This window comes from Mus caroli, chromosome 12 (genome assembly GCF_900094665.2).
Source record: "Mus caroli chromosome 12, CAROLI_EIJ_v1.1, whole genome shotgun sequence".
Lineage (NCBI taxonomy): Eukaryota > Metazoa > Chordata > Mammalia > Rodentia > Muridae > Mus > Mus caroli.
The window spans coordinates 102,443,309-102,460,055 of NC_034581.1; the positions used below are offsets into that span (position 1 = coordinate 102,443,309).

At 51.2% G+C, this 16,747-nt stretch overlaps 1 protein-coding gene across 5 annotated transcripts in view; it reads right to left on the bottom strand.

Moving 5' to 3' along the window:
* Bcl11b (BAF chromatin remodeling complex subunit BCL11B) overlaps positions 1-16,747 on the bottom strand; it is an 89,559-nt gene that overhangs the window by 62,006 nt on the left and 10,806 nt on the right. For 3 of the 5 annotated variants that reach the window (XM_021179315.2, XM_021179313.2, XM_029484914.1), the window contains exon 2: positions 12,932-13,297. In XM_021179315.2, the coding sequence (XP_021034974.1) occupies positions 12,932-13,297 (366 nt within the window). The remainder of the gene's footprint in view (positions 1-12,931; positions 13,298-16,747) is intronic. The other 2 variants (XM_021179317.2, XM_021179314.2) reach the window with 1 other exon arrangement.

Consider the following 16,747-nt stretch of genomic DNA (forward strand, 5'->3'; position numbering starts at 1 on the left):
AGAAGAGGCCATAGCTCCCTAGGGAGGCTCCTGAGCGGTTCCGGTTGTGAGTTTGAGGAGAACAAGAATATTATACCCCAAAATATATGTACGTGTCAAAAGAAGGCAGCCCTAATCCGCGGGTTAATTAAGGAACCGCCACTAACAAAAGATGCAAGAGCCGACTCGTGCAAACAGAACGTGCGCGGGCTTCTAGGCTCTCTGCTGCTCCCTGGCTTCTCCACACACCATTTGGGCTCCACGGAGTCAGAAGACGGTTTCATGCCAGATTCAGCCACAGAGAGAGCCTAGAACCTCGATACCTCCCTTGCGCATCCTTGCGTGCCTGCACAGAACGCAGGTCCGGATTCAATTACAGGTGCCACACACCTGGCTGCAAGCCTACCCTCCGGTACAGTACATACCTAGCCTCCTTCTTCTATCTGCGATCCCCCACCCACCCACCTCCAGTCCAGGAGGAACAGGAACTCTGAGGGTGCATAAGCACCCACCCCATCCCAAACCGAAGCTGACAAACACATCAGATGCACGGCAAGGTCAGCAGACCTAAAGAGCAGGATTAGCCTGGAGCCTGTGGGTTCAGCAAGAGGTTATTATTAAAACTTGAATTCAGGTCACCCAGCATTGGCAGAGGGAAAAGAAACCAAGCTTCTCTGAATATAAAAACTGAAGAAAGAAAAGGTAAAACGTTGGCCCCCTGCAGGCCACTGGAGACTGGCTTCTCCCTAGTGAAGGAAGGTACCATTTCATAGCCACCAGCTGCGTACTCAATGGGTACAGATGCTAATTTCTGAGAGCTTTGAGGAGGCAGAGAAAGGAAAGCCAGAGCCGAGTTCCTTTTCACCTGCATTGAGCAAGACTACACATTTGAAGGCTGCCTGCTGTATACATTTCCCCCAAGTCTGTATCCTATACCCACACACACACACACATACACATACACAGCCTCACCCTCACCCCCAACTCGCTCCCTACCCTTCCACGGCCAGAACCTAGTATGAGGAGGGGAAGAGGACATTTTCTGGGGTGTTCAGGTCAAGGGTAACAGCAACACCACTAGGTATTAAGATAATGAATCTCTTCACGTTTCCAAAAAATAAGGAGCTGGAAGTGGGGAGCTACAGAGAAGGGCCTCTGAAGTGAATGGAGGTGGGGGAGGGACGTTTCCTTGTGGTATGCCGTAAGCCTCTCCCCAAAGCCCCCAAATGCTTCCTCTTCGCATTAAAAACAACACCCTATACAAGCAGCTGTTGGATTCCTTTCCTCTTTGCAAATTAGTCACCCCGCCCCCAGGGCCCAAACAATAACAGTCTCGCTGGTATGATGTCTATGAAATCAGCCGTAGCTTCGCTCCACTGGCTTATGCTCCTATATAGATGGAGACTGGTTAGTAAAAAACACATCCCCATTCTACAGATACAGGCATCAGCTGAGGGACTGGATGGCCCTGGACCGTTCAAGGATAGGCCAGGCTGTTCGTCAAAGGTCCCAGACTCCACCCCAGTGCCTAAACCCTGAGGTAGCACCTGATGCTCCAAAAGCAACAAATATTTATCAAATGCCTAAGCAGTGCCATCAAGGGGAGCGGCGTTGTGGGAAAGCCTACAGGAACATGGAGATTTCTCCAAGCAGTGAAAGTGAAGGGGGTGGGCAGGGGTGCTGTTGCAGGCTTCCTCCCCGCCGCCGCTTCAGCTACCGACCCCAGTGGCTGAACTGCCAGGAGATCCAGCTGACAGAGGGCTCCATTTCTATGCACACCTCCCACACACGGCTCCTGAACAAAGCCAAGCAAAGCCACCTGTGCCCTGAGGACACAGCTCAGGGCTCAGAACCACATAACCAGGCAGCGCTCCGTCACTCCAACACTGGCACCGAGGCAAGAAAGATCTGCACACCCTTACTCCGAAGGATGGGGGAGGGGGGATAGAAGGGGGTGGGGGTGGGGGTGCTCGCTGCATCCAGCCTTAGAGGAAAACCTTCCACTGTGAGGCCTTAAGACTTAACTCAAGTCGAAGTGAGGGAGAATCATGTATAATTTTTAAAATTACTTTTGAGTTGTCAAAGTAAGGAAAGCACAAGTGGTTAGCTGGCCTTCTCCTTGGGGTGGTGGCCATTAAGTATGAACTGTGAACCCTCCTCCTCTCACACACCTAGCCTCCAAAGACACTGGATGCTCATCTCCCTTGACTGGGAAGAACACACACACACACACACACACACACACACACACACACACACGGTGTTTCATCTTTCATTCTGTAAAGGAACCCAGGTACATAACTATTAATCCAACACAGAACTGGCCTTTACCTCCCAGCCCATTCTGAAGGCAGGGTTGTGATCTTTAGCCGTATTTACAGATATCCAAAGGCAGTTTCTGTCTTGTTGGAACTGTCATAAATGGACGTCTGAGAAATCCAGGAGCAAGTTCGGGCAGAGAGAAACCCTTCCTGTCCAGGACTGGCGGGTTTCCGTTCCAGGGAAGGGCTTACTTCTCCCCAAGGCTTCTCAACAAATAAATTGACAAGTACCTTTAGACTCCACCAGAAAAGCCAGTTGCTCCAAGTTTGGATTAGCTAAACCTGTGGGGGTTTTTTGTTTTGGTTTTTTTTGTTTTTTTTTTTTTCTTTTGAAGATCAACTTTCTCTCAAAATACCAAGAAGGTATTATTGACACAGAACCCAGACAGGGCAGAAGGCACAGCCTACCATCAGGCCCAAACTTTAAGTACACGTGAACACACATTTTTAAACCACCTTGCCTACCTACTGTTATAATGTATCGATTCAGTCTAGCTCAGACCTATTTCTGAAAAATGGAGAACAGAGAATTGGGTCCAATCCTACGTTGCAAAAGATGTCTCAGGTAAGGTAAATTCACAGGCAAGCAACACACGGGTTTTGGGTACTGTTTTTCCAGCTCTGGGAGAGCTTCAACCACGAGGCCAACTTTTAAGACACAGGACCAGGAATTCTAGCAAGATAACATTTGCATACAAATTCTCTCTAGCGGTGTGGTAAGAGAAGTGGCAAAGGTTGATTGGGGGCTGACTCCATTCCCAGTAATCCCACGCGTCCTGATCGACCCCAGTGGCGGGACCCATTCCCGCACAATTGAGAAAACTTTTTTCCCCCGAGTGTTTCAAAGAAACAACAGGTCCTGATGTCCCACTATGGGGCAAGCCTGGCTGCCCTGCAGGAACTCAAGCTTGCAGGAGAGAACTCAGGTCTCTCCTGGCCTTCCGGGCTCACCTGGATCCTTAGGCCAAGGTGAGCTTAAGATCCCATCTGAGCGATGTCCGCAAAAGTGAGGGATGGGGAGAGGGTCCCTGAGTGGCCCCAGGAGCCAGGACAAAAGTCACAAGGGCTGTGAGGTCCGCAGTGGCGGCTTCAGGGAAGAGGCCATTGGCAGCTTCCAGCAGCTTCTGAAATACAATCCCCCTAGCCAGGGGTCACTCGACTTGGCGCAGGCACGGTGGGCAGAGAGGGGGCGAGCGGTGGGGGGAGGGGCGGCCTGTGCACAAAGGGCCGCAAGGCGGGCGGCCTTCCCGCCCTTGACCTTGGGTCCCCGCCTCCATCCCTCTCCTGCAGCCCGGGAAAGAGGCTGGCGGGGAGCCAGCGGCGTGCTTGCTGGACTGCGGCTGGACTTGGGGCCGCCAAGGTGCCGGGGTGGAGGTGGGGGTGGAGGAAGGGGCCCATAAAAGGAAAAAAAAAGGAAAAAAGGAGTCTGGCACTTCGGCGCGCTCTGCGGAAACCCGCACTGCAACTCCAGCAGGAGCGGATCCGAGCGGCTACGACTCGATGCTCCCACCCCCAAGCCCAAAGCAAAAGTTGCAAGAATGGAAACTGGAAGGACGGACCCTCCCCCCAGGAGTGGCCTTTCGGCTCGCCCAGCCCCCATCCCTTTCCCCGACCCCGGCCGAAGCGGACTGGGAAGAAAGGAGCGCGCCTGCCCCGCGAGGCCAGACGGCTGCAGGGTCAGCTGCGCCTGCACCCGCCCCGCGCGGGCAGCTGCTCCATTAAGCCCGGGAATTATGCATGGCCCCGGCCCCGCTCGCCTCCCGCCCAGGGCGCAATCAACGTGCACGGCGGGGAGGGCGGGCAGGAATGGCCCGAAGAGGACCTGGAGAGCCCCAAGGCCCGAAAGCAAGCTGCGCGTCGGAGGTCCCCAGCAGACCCGGCGGGCCCCAGGGAGGCCCGGGTGCAGTCACCAATGTGTAGGGGTGCACATCGCGCCTTGTGCCCGGCCAGAGCATAGGGCGGCTGGCTCCAAGGGAGGCTATTGTGTTCTCCTGCTGAGTGAACTGGTGTCAGTGGACCCAAACTTCCGAGTGCCCTCCAAGAAGACAGAGTCTGAAGGTGCACACCACGTGGACCAGGACGGGGAGGACTTGAGGCCGGTTGGGGGAGGGGCTGCTGGCGGCCGGAGGCGGGAAAGGAGAGGAGTCTTTCAAGTTGCAGGTTCCCGGCACAAGGGAAATTGCATTAGTGGTGCCTTGTGGCAAGGGCCTGAGGAAGTTCAAAGTCCGAATGGGGAAGATTTTGATGTCCATCCCCACCCCAGAGTCCACCGTTAGGCCTCAAAATACTCTGAAACCTCAGGGACCGCTACCACAACCAAGGGCCACTTTCCAGACCCCTGCATTGCAGTCTACAGACCCCGACCTCCTTTGTGACAAGACTCTGTTTACGAAAATCGCTTTCTTTCCCATTTTCCCCAAAAGCAAAAGGCCAGGTCAGGAAAATTACATGCCTTTTTCCCCCTTCCCAGAGAATAAAGTCGCCTGGTTGGCAGGGAAAGTTTTACAAGCCAATGATGCAGGGAAGACCGCACTGTTTGGGCCCCTTAATTGGCTAGCTTTGAACTCGGGTGGGGTGGGGGTGGGGCAGACCCAGCTCCAACTCCAAGAAAGAACTTAGTTCTGGTCTAGGACACCGCTAAGGTTTTCCAGCCATTTGCTGGAGATGGGAAAGGGTTAAGGGAAGACACTCCTATCTCTTACTAAGGGAGAAGAATCCAGACCCTTGCTAGCACCCTAAACCCAGGACCTAACCTGGCCTCTAACCTCAAGAGCCAACCCTAACTGGACCCCTCCCCTCTCCAGAAATCTGGTCTGTCTTGGAAAAGCTGAAAGGAAGCCACTCAGACAGTTCGAGGGAAACCAGGTTCGTTCTTCCTGGATGCTAACTAGGACTACTTTGTGTCATCACTGGGGTGTAGCCATTTTACATGGCTCTGCCTTTCAACGGGGCTGGTCCCTATACCCACAGCTGCCCTGTTCCTGTAAGGTCACACTAAAAGCCTGAATGTCAAATGGAAACTGCCCCCTGGCTCTAGCTCACAGATGACAGCTATGTTGACAAGTCCTTAGGTGTGGCTGGTTTGAACTGGGGGGGTTGCCCGGGCCTGGGAAGCACTCTAAACAGCTTACCACGGGTCTACTCCAGGAGTGTAGGATCCAGGTCTGGGTGTTCTGTGTGGGAAGCCTTGGATACCACCCTGGTATGAGGCCTAGCAGGAGTTCCATCCTTTTTCCTCTCAGCAATCCTCTCCCCAGTACTGTTGATCCTCTCCATACCCCCCACCCCCGCCTAACACCCCTTCTCACATTTTAGCTTAGAAGACGGGGAACCAGAAAGAGAATGGGCCTAGTCAAGGCCACACAAGAATACTCCTTCCAGGTCTCAGATTCCCTGCCCACCAGTCTGACCCTCCCTCTCCCTGGACCCTGAAGCCTCCTGGTGGTTATGATCCTAGGGTAGGGCCAACACAGCCAGCCGTGGACACATAACCACAGATATGTACAGAACACGTGGAGTCACTCTCCTCCAGGCCCCTCTTCCTCTCAGAACGGCCTCCAGTAGGCAGCATCCACTGCTGGAGCTAGGAGCAAAAAGCCTGTAGCTAACTTAGTTTAAACCCACTGGGTCCTGTAGGAGGAGAGGCCCAGTGAAGACTCCTTCCGGGGCACAGAGCAGAAGCCGGGTTTCAGTGAACTACCCACAGACTTAGGCCCTACCCTGGCTCTGTTACCTCTCCTACAAAAACGAAAGTAGTCTCCGATTTGCAGCCTTCAGAGGACAGAGATAACAGATAGAGAAAGCACATAGAACCAAGACTCAGGGAGGACCGAATCTGCACTTGTTTTTCCCATCTGTAAAGTGGGCTTCAAGTTAGCTCCTACCAAACGTGTTTGTAAGATTAAATGGAGGCTTCTTCTTTGCAAGGCCCTTGGAAATAGTGGCACACAGCGCATACTAAATAGGAATGCATTAAACTAAAAACCCAACAATGGAAGCCTCAACCTCCCATGAAAAGATGCCCCAGGTGGGCAGGAGGAGTGGCCAGGCCGTCTTGTTTGCACAGTCATGGGCACATACATCCCCCCCAGCTTTGTATAAGACTAACAACAGCAGCAGCAATGAACCCTATCACACACGTTATATAAATAAGTAAGTAAATAAATAAATACTCTATTCAACTGCTAACTACTGTCAAACAAACAAACAAACAAACAAAAACAGTAACAGAGTGAATGTGGTTAAATTCTCCCCCAGAGCCAAGTTTCCCTTTCTTCCCTCTCCTCCTTTCTCAAGCTACTTCTCTAAGAATGGGCCAATTCACCATTTGGCAAATAAAAATATATCCCTAAAGGAGCTAGGAGATGCCCTTCTAACAGACCTATGTTTGAAAAGTCCAGTAAAATGGTGGACTACTGCTCAGAGCTGAGGCCGCCCCTGTCACCACTCTGATTCTTATGGTTCACGAGCTGTCACAGGTGACATGGGACCCTCTCTGGGAGACGAGTAGTCCCAAGCCTCAGGACTGGGCAGTGATGGCTGGCAAAGGGCCATCTGTCCTGACTCAGGATCATGAGAGCTAAATTCAGACAAGCCAACAAGTCTGTGGTGGCACTGCCAGCTCTTCCAGTGTCCCTCTGAGGCCAACCTTCCTCTGAGTGGCCCTGTAACAACAGCTACTGGTCTGGAGGCTGGGTGTACAGACACACAATATCAGATAAAATCCACAGTAAACCGCCCACACTGGAAGGCAGCAAAGATCATCCAGTTGTACAGAGGGCTGAGACTCCCAGATGTGAATAACTACACCTACTGGACCCCTCAGTTCCACAAAATAAAACAAGTGATTTGTATTTGTGGGGTTGCAAATAATTGCAACAATAAGTATAAAATAAAACATTTTCATAAATGGAAAAAAAAATTTCCAACCCAGTCCCATGGAAATTCACACCTCACAGCTCACTCAGCTGCCTTCTGCCTCTCTCCAAAGCCTTCACAGGCAAGGGTCAAGTTTTGGGAGCCTGAGGATTTTGGCTACATCCAGACGTCAGCATGGGATTCAAATGTCATCCCAGATGAAGTCCAGAGGTACTGCCTGCTGCCTACCAAATCTGCCAGCCCAATGACAGACTTCCCTCTCCCTAAAGACATCGACCAAAGGGAGCCAGGCCAGCCAGGTATGACTCCCCTTCCCTGTGTGACTGCAGCAAGTCCTTCAACGTCTCTGAGAACCTCCAAAACCCAATTCAGTATAGTATTAGCTCTATCTGTTGGGAGGTTTGAAATTTAAGTCAGAAAGCCCATCAAACACAAGCAGGAGAAGAGTCAGACGTGAACTCTGTCTGGACCACCGAGCAGACATCCCATCCTGAGCCCCGAGGTCAGGCCACCAGCACCCAACCCCCAATCTTCACCCAGGGCTCTGTCCCTCAGACATAGGCCACTCCTCACTGCAGAGACAGAACTCATAATTAGTCGTTGGCGATTTAACAGTAAAAAAGAGAGAGAGAGAGATAATCCATACCACAATATACATGGATTTAACTAATCGTAATTTGGAGGGAAAATAACAACTCCAAATAGATCAAATGCAAGTGTTTTGAGGCATCCTGCAAGTGGGGTTATCTCCAGCTTCCAGCACGAGCCACTTATTTTCTTTCTCGCACACCCAAAGTAATGTCTTCGGTTTTTTTTTTCCACTATGAGTTTTCTACATAGCCTGCAGCGAATATTCTCAGAGCAGTGTGTAAATCGTGGGGTTCATCAGGACCCCTTCCCTCCAGCAGTGAGTATCTGAGGCCATAAGCCAAGCCCTGTCTATACAAGGCCTCTGCAGGCTCATCCTGGGCCCCTGCTCAGGCTTCTAAGGAAGACACCATAGTGATAGCCACCTGTCACCTCCATAGTGATCTGCGAACCTCCTGTCACCACTACCCTAAATCCTACATTTCAGAAAAATGACATTTGAGGTTGGAGGAGCGTTAGGTCTCAAACCCAGGACAACTGGCTGAGACGCCTGTTAACTTATCAAAGTAGACCCTGGCCTCCATATTCTCCCAGCATCCCTCAGTCCCTACCTGTTATAGGGTTCTCCTGGCTGGCAACCCTTACCCTAAACTCCTGCCCAGGGACTGGACTGGGCCTTCTCTCCTCCTGGCTTCCCTGGCCCCTATATAACTCAGCTGTTTTGGTTATGCCAGTCTCTTGGCCCAGGCTGCCATCTTGGTTGTTGTTTCTTCTCTTGCTTCCTCTCTCTCCTCAGGCCTGACTTGGTCCAGTCATGTTCTTTCTGGACTGTCTCTATCTCTGCCTCTGTCTATTCTCTCTTATATCTATAATAAAAATCTCAGCCCCTTGGGATCAGCCATGTCCTCTTTTTATTCCGTTTTCTTTTTTCTTTTTTTCATTGAGGGGGAAGGAAAAGACAGCTGAGAGAGAGAGACTCCTCCCTGCTGGGTATCCTTTGGGGTGTGGACAAGGTGATAACAAGAAAAAGCCAATTTCCTTTGGAGGCCATCTAAGGAAATTCTGAGGAGAGTGTAGAATCCACAGAGAGGAGTAGACTCAGCTCCAAGACTGAGAGAGTGGGATCCCCATCGCTGCTAAGCCAGGCGCATGCTCTCCCCTGCCTGCAGTCTGTCTCTGGCTTGACCTGCGCCGTGTGGTATATCCTGGAGCTCATTTCATTCAGTCCTCTGCAGAATGCTAAAGAGTGGATGCAGGAGGAAACTAAGGAAAGGAATGACTCGCCCTCTGACCAGCCGAGGGTCTGGGGGTGCCTGGATTCAGCCCAGGGGCCACCACAGTCCCTGTCCCCTTCCCAGGATGAGGTAATGAATGATGTCACAACATGGCACCAGATAGACGGGTGGACATGAACCCTCACCCGACTGTCTAAACCCTGCCATTGTTTCTGGTGTCTGAGTCTCAGAAACCAGTTGACACTTCCACAACTCTCAGGAAGCCATTCCTTTAAAAACCAAAGAGTGTGTGGAGCTGGGGAGCAGATTGCCAGGGTGGACGATCTCAGGCCAGGGTGGGGAGGGGGGCAACATATGCGCACTGCACACGTGTATCATGCCAGTGCCCTCCCCTGCACCAGGTACCCACACGCAGGCTGCAATCATCCTTAGCTGCAGGCACAGATAAGGAAGCTGACTCTCTCTGAAGGCCAGGGAGTGGGGTAGCTTTACATCCTGTCTTTCCTACACAGCTCCAGACCCCAGACAAGTGAGCCCCTTCCTCTCCATCGCTCCCATAAACAATCCCTACCCCCACGCCCCAGCCAATGTTGTATTTCCTCATCCCTGACCCAGGTCACCTTAGGTACACGGACCTAGTGCCTGAGCAGAGTTCTTAGCAGAGGCAGGGAGAGGCCACAGGAAGGAGTCATGAGGGACACACAGCACCTCCATGAGTGGTGTCATTACAGGCATCCCTTGGGTCCGATCTCCAGTCACAGACTTTGCTTTTGATCACCCCATCCCTGGGCTGCCCTTGAAACCAGCCATCTGGGACCTCCTCTCCCATAGCAGGAGAGTACCAAGAAGATTCCAAGCCAACTAGCAACATGAAGGATAGGGCTGGAATTTCCTCACATACATGTCCTGAGGGACACCCTCCTAAAGAGAACAGCATAGGTGTTCAGTGAATGAATGAATGAATGAATGAATGAATGAATGAACGAATGTCCTCTAGGAGCCGAACTTTATAGAATCTTTTCTGTACCTTTCTAACCCTCCCACAGAGCTTCTCAACTTGTGGGTTGCAACCCTCTTGGGGGTCAAGCATCCTTTTCACGGGGATTGCCTAAGATATTTACATATTCGCAGATAATTACAGCTATAAAGTAGGAACAAAAAATAATTTTATGGTTGGGGTCACCACAACATGAGGAACTGTATTCAAAGGTGGCAGCATTAGGAAAGCCGGGAACCATTGCTCTGTCATTTAAAACAACAAAAAGATCTCAAACTATAGCTATCTCCAGAAAGACCTTGCCAAGGAAAGGGTAGGGACAGAGTCAACCACACTTTGGTTGGATGACTGACCAAACCCCAGCTCCGCTCCCACTCTGGAGACACAGTTAAAGACAGGGGGACTCTCACCTACAGAACAACATCTCTACCCATCGCTGGGGCCCTGCTTCTACAAGTGTCAGGCTGAGAGGAAAGGCTGTCCCACCAAAGCGAAGGCTGCAGACTTCAGAACATTCCAGTCGCATAGCCACCCCACCAAGGACTCAGCCACGATGGCCAGCTAGGAGCAAAGTCCCAAGAATCAGCAGTCCCCTGCTCACCAGCTGCTGACAGGGACCATCAAGGCCAGTGGAGACAGCAGCAGGGCACAGAGCAGCAGGGAAGAGACCCTGAAGCCACAGGCGGGAGACAGGAGCAGGGGACCCATGGAGGCCAGTGTGCCAGGGGCCTGGACAGCAGCTGGAAGGATTTCCGGGTGCCTGAGTGGAGAAGGGCCCGTGATTCCTAGCTCCCCTCTTAAAATATAAAGACTCAATTATCTTTGAGCAGCTTGCTTTACACATGAATTGACACATTTATTTTACAATAAATAACTGAAAGTTATCTGTGTTTCCTTTACTGTTAATCTACAGAAATAATAAACAGGCCTTGTCTACCAAGCTGCAAGGACTGCAGGGTCCTCGGAATTCAATTAAGCTAAAATAATTAATGCTCTCACCATATTAAATTACTTTATACATTTGAGCCACTGATGTTTTATTCTTTAATCTTTTCTTTCTGTTAAATGGGAAAAAAAAGAAGATGAAGAGGAAGAAAAGTTGGTACCCAAGTGGGGAAGGACCAGGAGGCCCTGGGGTAGAAAGGAAGGGTGGGATGGGTGGAAAGAAGAGGAATGGCCGGTTGCAGCTGACACGGCATGCAAAGTGCTTTGTGCCTTTGATTAGAATAACATTTTAAATGCTTTGAACAAACATATCTCTTTAGACTTCCAAAGGCTTATTTTACATATTTTCTTCTAGAACCAACAAATCCACTCCTCCCTTGCTCCTCTTGCCCCGACTCTGAGCAGACGGACCAAGGCTATCTCCCGTCACGCATAAAATAAAAATACTGTGGGCCATTAACAGTACGAGGGGAGGAAACGGGGTGGGGGTGGGGGGTAGAGGGAACGGAAGGATAAGGACGAAGCTGTGGGGAGATTAAGCGCCTTTTGAAAAATCACATTTAGTTGCTTTCTTAGGCAAACTTCCCCACGGTGATCCAAAGGCTCTCTTTGGGAAAGACCTTCAACATAAAATGAGGATTTTGAGGCTGGGTCAGCAGATGAAAGTCAAGTAGGGACCAGCCACCCCTCAAAGGCTGCTGTGCACTGCAGACGCCGGGCAGGCGTCCCCACACTCTTGAAATCTATCCCAAGTGGTATGCCTGGCAACACAGACAAGGGATGAGATACCCTTTTTGCCTTAATGGTGGAGGTGGTGTGCAGCCATGCCTGTCTGCCCCAGGCCTGATTACGCTGCCAGGACACCCACCAGAAAGCCAAGCCAAGGCCAAGCTGGTCCACAGATTCTCCCCACTGCCCATCCTATGCCTGTGGGGGTATCAGACTGTCCAGTTCTCCCAGTGTACAGGTGGATAAACTGGAGCTCAAGTGTAAGCAACTGAGGTGTGGTGGAGCTGTGCTTACAGTGACTCTGAGCACCTTTAGGTAGCGTGAGGTCCTGGCCCATGCTTTGTATCACCTCCCAAGAGGATACAATGCCCCTCTCCCCTAACCCCCATGTCCTAGGGGCTTCAGGACCCAAACACCTCCAGGACTGGCTCCACATTTCTCCATCTGGCTGCTGCACAGCCAGAGGGACACCCCCACGAGAGTTCTCCTGCCAAAACTCTTCCGGAGCCCCCCTTCCTCCATCACCACACAAGGCCTGCTAGGATTATTCACTCCCCGTTCACAAAAGAGGAAAATAGGGCTCTAATTCTCAAGATATCCAGCCCAAAGTCAAAAGGCAAGATGAACTCGAAATCAGACAGATTCCCAAAACCTGAGGGTCAGGCAAAATGGGAAGCAGGCTCATGAAAAGAGGGCCTACCCCCTTTTTTTCATAACAGGGGAAACTGAGTCCGAAGAGAAGAGTGTAGACAAGTGCCATGCATAGGGGCCTAGCAGGTACTACCACATTCAGAATCACCTGCGTTCTTCAACAATCGACACAAAGGGGATAGGGGTGGGGGTCCTTCTGGACTCCATCTTAGAGATGAGGAAGCCACCGTTTCCAGGTTGGAAATGACAGAGTCCAAACCGAGCCTGGCTCCAAAGCCAGGGGCTGAGCCAATATCACCAACGAAGAGAGGGCCAAGCCAACCTCCAAAATTCCATCTCGTGTTCCAGGCCACTTCTGGATTAAGCACAAGATAGCGTTTTCTCACCAAAAGCAAAGTAGCCAACACACAACAGTCAGGCCTCCTTCAGCTTGTCTTCCCCGGAGAGTCACCTGGAAGGTGGGCCCTCAGAAAAGGGAAGCCCCAGATGGTGACCCAGAGGCCATCTTGAAAAGCCCTGGACCTCCGGAGAATCAGTGCTTAAAAGTCAGGGAGTAGGACCAGCTAGGGAGGCAGCTTCAGCAGCCACCAGGTAAGCAAATGTCATACCTGCAATGTTCTCCTGCTTGGGACAGATGCCTTTCGTGGGTGACAGTAGGTGGTCATCTTCATCAGGGGTGACCTGGATCCCGATCTCCACTGGCTCAGATACTCTCCTGAGCTCAGAGCGAGAGGAGGGAGGTGGACTGCTCTTGTCCAGGACCTTGTCGTAGCAGGGGCCCAGGCCTCCACACTGTTTCTTCTTGTGCTCTATAAAAACCAGGATGTCCCCCAGCGGGAAGTTCATCTGACACTGGCCACAGGTGAGTAGATCAGGGTCGGGGCCTCCCACCATCAGCCCCAGGCTGCTAGGCTCCTCTATCTCCAGACCCTCGTCTTCCTCGAGGATGGTAGCCTCCACATGGTCAGCCTCTGCTGGAGACAGAAAGGAGACAGGGAAGGGGCAGAGAAGACAGAGATGGGCTTAGGTCATCACAGACTGGTTCCTTCCACCCTTTCCCACTGAGAGACGAGCCCCTCGACTGCCAGCCTCTGTGGCTCCCCACATCCCTCCAGGGACCGGAGTTCACCATCATAGCCCCGAGGTCAGCACAACAGCACAGATTTGGGCTCCCTAGAGCATGCCCTGCACACATGTGCACACACACACACACACACACACACGCATGACACACGCACACCCTGCCTGCCCACAACAACCATCAGCTGGGGGACAACTCTCTCGCACTTCTGGGTATGTGAGTGTCACTCAGGGAGGTTCTGGCTCTGGATCAATGATTTGGGAAGTCAAACATCAGCATTCCTTAAGCTGCCCCCAGCCCCTGGCCCCACGTTATTCCAATGGGTGGCCTGGCTGGGGAGTAGGAAGGTAACAGGTAACGCTGTGTCCCAAGCCCTGGCTCCAGCTGGAGCCGAGCCTTCTCCCCAGAGCTTTCGTTCATGTTCAGGGCTTCCCTATTCATGAGCTTCCTACTCACATTCTTCTACCTGAGTCCTGGCCAGGCACCAAACTGGAAAACAGAAACCCAGACAGGCACTGGAAAGCCAGCCCTACCCAGGGGAAGAAGAGCAAGTGCTCGGGGACATGGAAGGGAAAAGCAAGCCGAAAAGGCAGCCCTGGCTTCCCCTCCCGCCCCACCCCCCACCCTGCGCTCCTGCTCAGACCTCCAGACCCTTGTAAAATTCTCACTTCTCATCAACTCCCCACCTCATCCTTTCTGTCAGTAGGTTTTCTTTTCACTCTGAGAAAGAAAACAGCCTCTTCAGACTGCAAAAATCACTTCTTGGCAGCTCTCAAACCACACTTTCAATGGGCTGGATGTTTTTAAATTTCTTCAGCAGTCACTCCGTTTCCCCCTTGTTGTTTATGTTATTTTTCTGGAAGGGGCACAGGACCTAAATATTTTGAAGCTAATAAATGCTTCAAAAATCAGCCACTCCCTCAAGGGATCCTTAGAAGGCTCAGCAGCAAAGTGCCATAATAAATCAAAGGAAGTGGGCAAGGGAGTTCTGTGTTCCCCTCAGGGTCTGGGCGACTCTGGCTAGGATTCTTCCTTCCTCCGTGTCAGCCTTGAAGACAAGTGGCCAGGTCTTCATGGGAGCTGGGGACAGCCACAGGTCTGCCACTGAGGAGGGAGATCAATTGTAAGCTGCTCAGCAATTAGGAATGGGTAGTGATTGGCACAGAGGAACTGAAGAGGGTGGAACGAGGAATAGAGATATTCCGTGGCAGTGGGGTTGTTAAGGAGCCAGAGCCAACATGGAAAACTGAAGCAAAATTGTCTGTGGCATCTCCAGTGCTCCATGTGAGTCACTGCTCTATGTTTTCTGAATATAAGCTTGCTGGGGGTCTAGTGCATGTGCAACACTGGGTGTAGAACCTGAGGCAGGTGACGTAGAAAGAAAGGACAGCTGGAGCCGTGCAGAGAGAAGGGCAGGTACCACCAATGGGAATCACAGCCTGAGTCTCTCTCTGCCCGTGGTTACCGGGAGGCAGGCAGGGCCCTCTGTGAATTAAACATAGAAGACACGCACCGGAAAACATGGCAGTTCAGAAACACCCGGCGTGTGTGTAAATCCTAAGTCTGTTGTCTGTAGATCATTAATAACAACAACCGAGGGGAAAGAGAAAAAAGGGGAAAAAAAAAAAAAAGACAGGTAACGGTGCCATCCTCGCCACGCCGCCCAGAAACCATTAATTACACTTGGAAAAAAAGAAATCGGAGTTTACTTTAAAAGGAGCTCGAAGACAATGCTACGTAATTAATTTACCGATTTATCTTATGAAAAGCCACCCTGCCATGGTTAAAATGTAATCACAGCCTTCAAGCTGAAGGTTCGAGGGAGAGACTGGATTCCCCGTAAACCGCTTGTCAGGACGGAAAAGGTAATTATTCGGTGCCTCCTCTCCCTTTAATAATCTAACATTGAGCAATACTGTTTATATTGAAAAGCTTGCACCTTTAATTACCAATTACATATACATAATTTCAGAGCCAAAGGAGAGGACTGCGCAGAGTCCTCCAGAAATATACGGATGCATTGTGCCCGCCCGGCACACAGGAAAGGAAGAACGCCGACTGAGACATAGGAGAAGGGTGTCCAAATAGTGTTTGGTCAGAAAAGAAACAAAAAGGGACAAAGGAAATAAACGGAGAAGCAAAACAAAATGGGGATGGGCGGGGGGGGGGCAAACTGAAATTGAAATTGAGAATTCAAACCAAGCAGGGAGAGGTGCTATCCCTGGGCGGGATCCACTGCCCGCCTCGAGCAGTCCTGGCAGGGCCTCTGCTCCTTACAGCCTTTGATAAAAATAATAAGCCCACATCTCCAGCCAGTGTTGCTCTCTCTCCACAGCAAAGGGCTCCATTTCGCCTGTTAATTGACTCTACCTTCCTTACTACTAATATTATTGATATTATTGCTATTAGTATATCATTATTATTAATTATATCATTATTTTTGGCCTTTTTCAGTCACGCCCACCCACCTGGACAGTTCTCATAGTGTGAACTCCATCCTCCTCCCTGTAAGGAGGTTTCAGGCCACAAAACTTCAAATCCATGTTGTAACTCCAAAGAAACAGAGACCAGTATAAACATTAGTAAAGATCATACATGACTGTCCACAGTATCCTTCCAGCTCCACTCCTCCTCTGACCAGGACTCCAAACCAGCATTCTTTCCTCTGTAATATCTGGTTATGTATCTGTCTGTCTTTTTACTACCCTCATGCAGTAATCCCTGGGAGCCCCAGGAATTGGGTGTTTATTGCACTGCAGTGCTGAGGTTCCCTTTACAGGCAAGCCAACCTGGAGTACCCAAAGCCCTCCAGGTAGGCAGGCAGGCAGGCAGGCAAGCAGGCAAGCAGGCACACAGACAGACAGACAGACGGACAGACAGACAGACAGACAGACAGACAGACAGACAGACAGACAGACAGACAGACAAGCTGTGCCAGCTCAGGCTTAGCTCAGAACGTAGATCTGGGCTTCCACTACTAAAGGAGTTAGGAGGAAAAGAAATCAGGAGAAACATAAAAACTACCTCCCCTCCCTCTTCCCATGTTGAAAGCAAAACGCTTGCCTGTGACATCAGGCTGGCCCTGCCAACGTCAAGCACGGGCTTTCCTCTCCCCACCCCCAGGCCACGTGTGGGTCTCTAAACTCTGGCCTGTTGCTAATGATTCTCTTCTGAAGAAGGTGGCAAGGTCAACGCCCCCCTCCCCACCTTCACTCAGGCATCAGAGTCCCACTGAACCCCAACTTCTGTGTTAGAGTAGATGGACCAGGCAGCTGACTGGGCCTGGCAGCTCAGGGAGAGGCTCTCAGAGACACACCAAAGGCTGTGGTTTCATTTCCGCTGG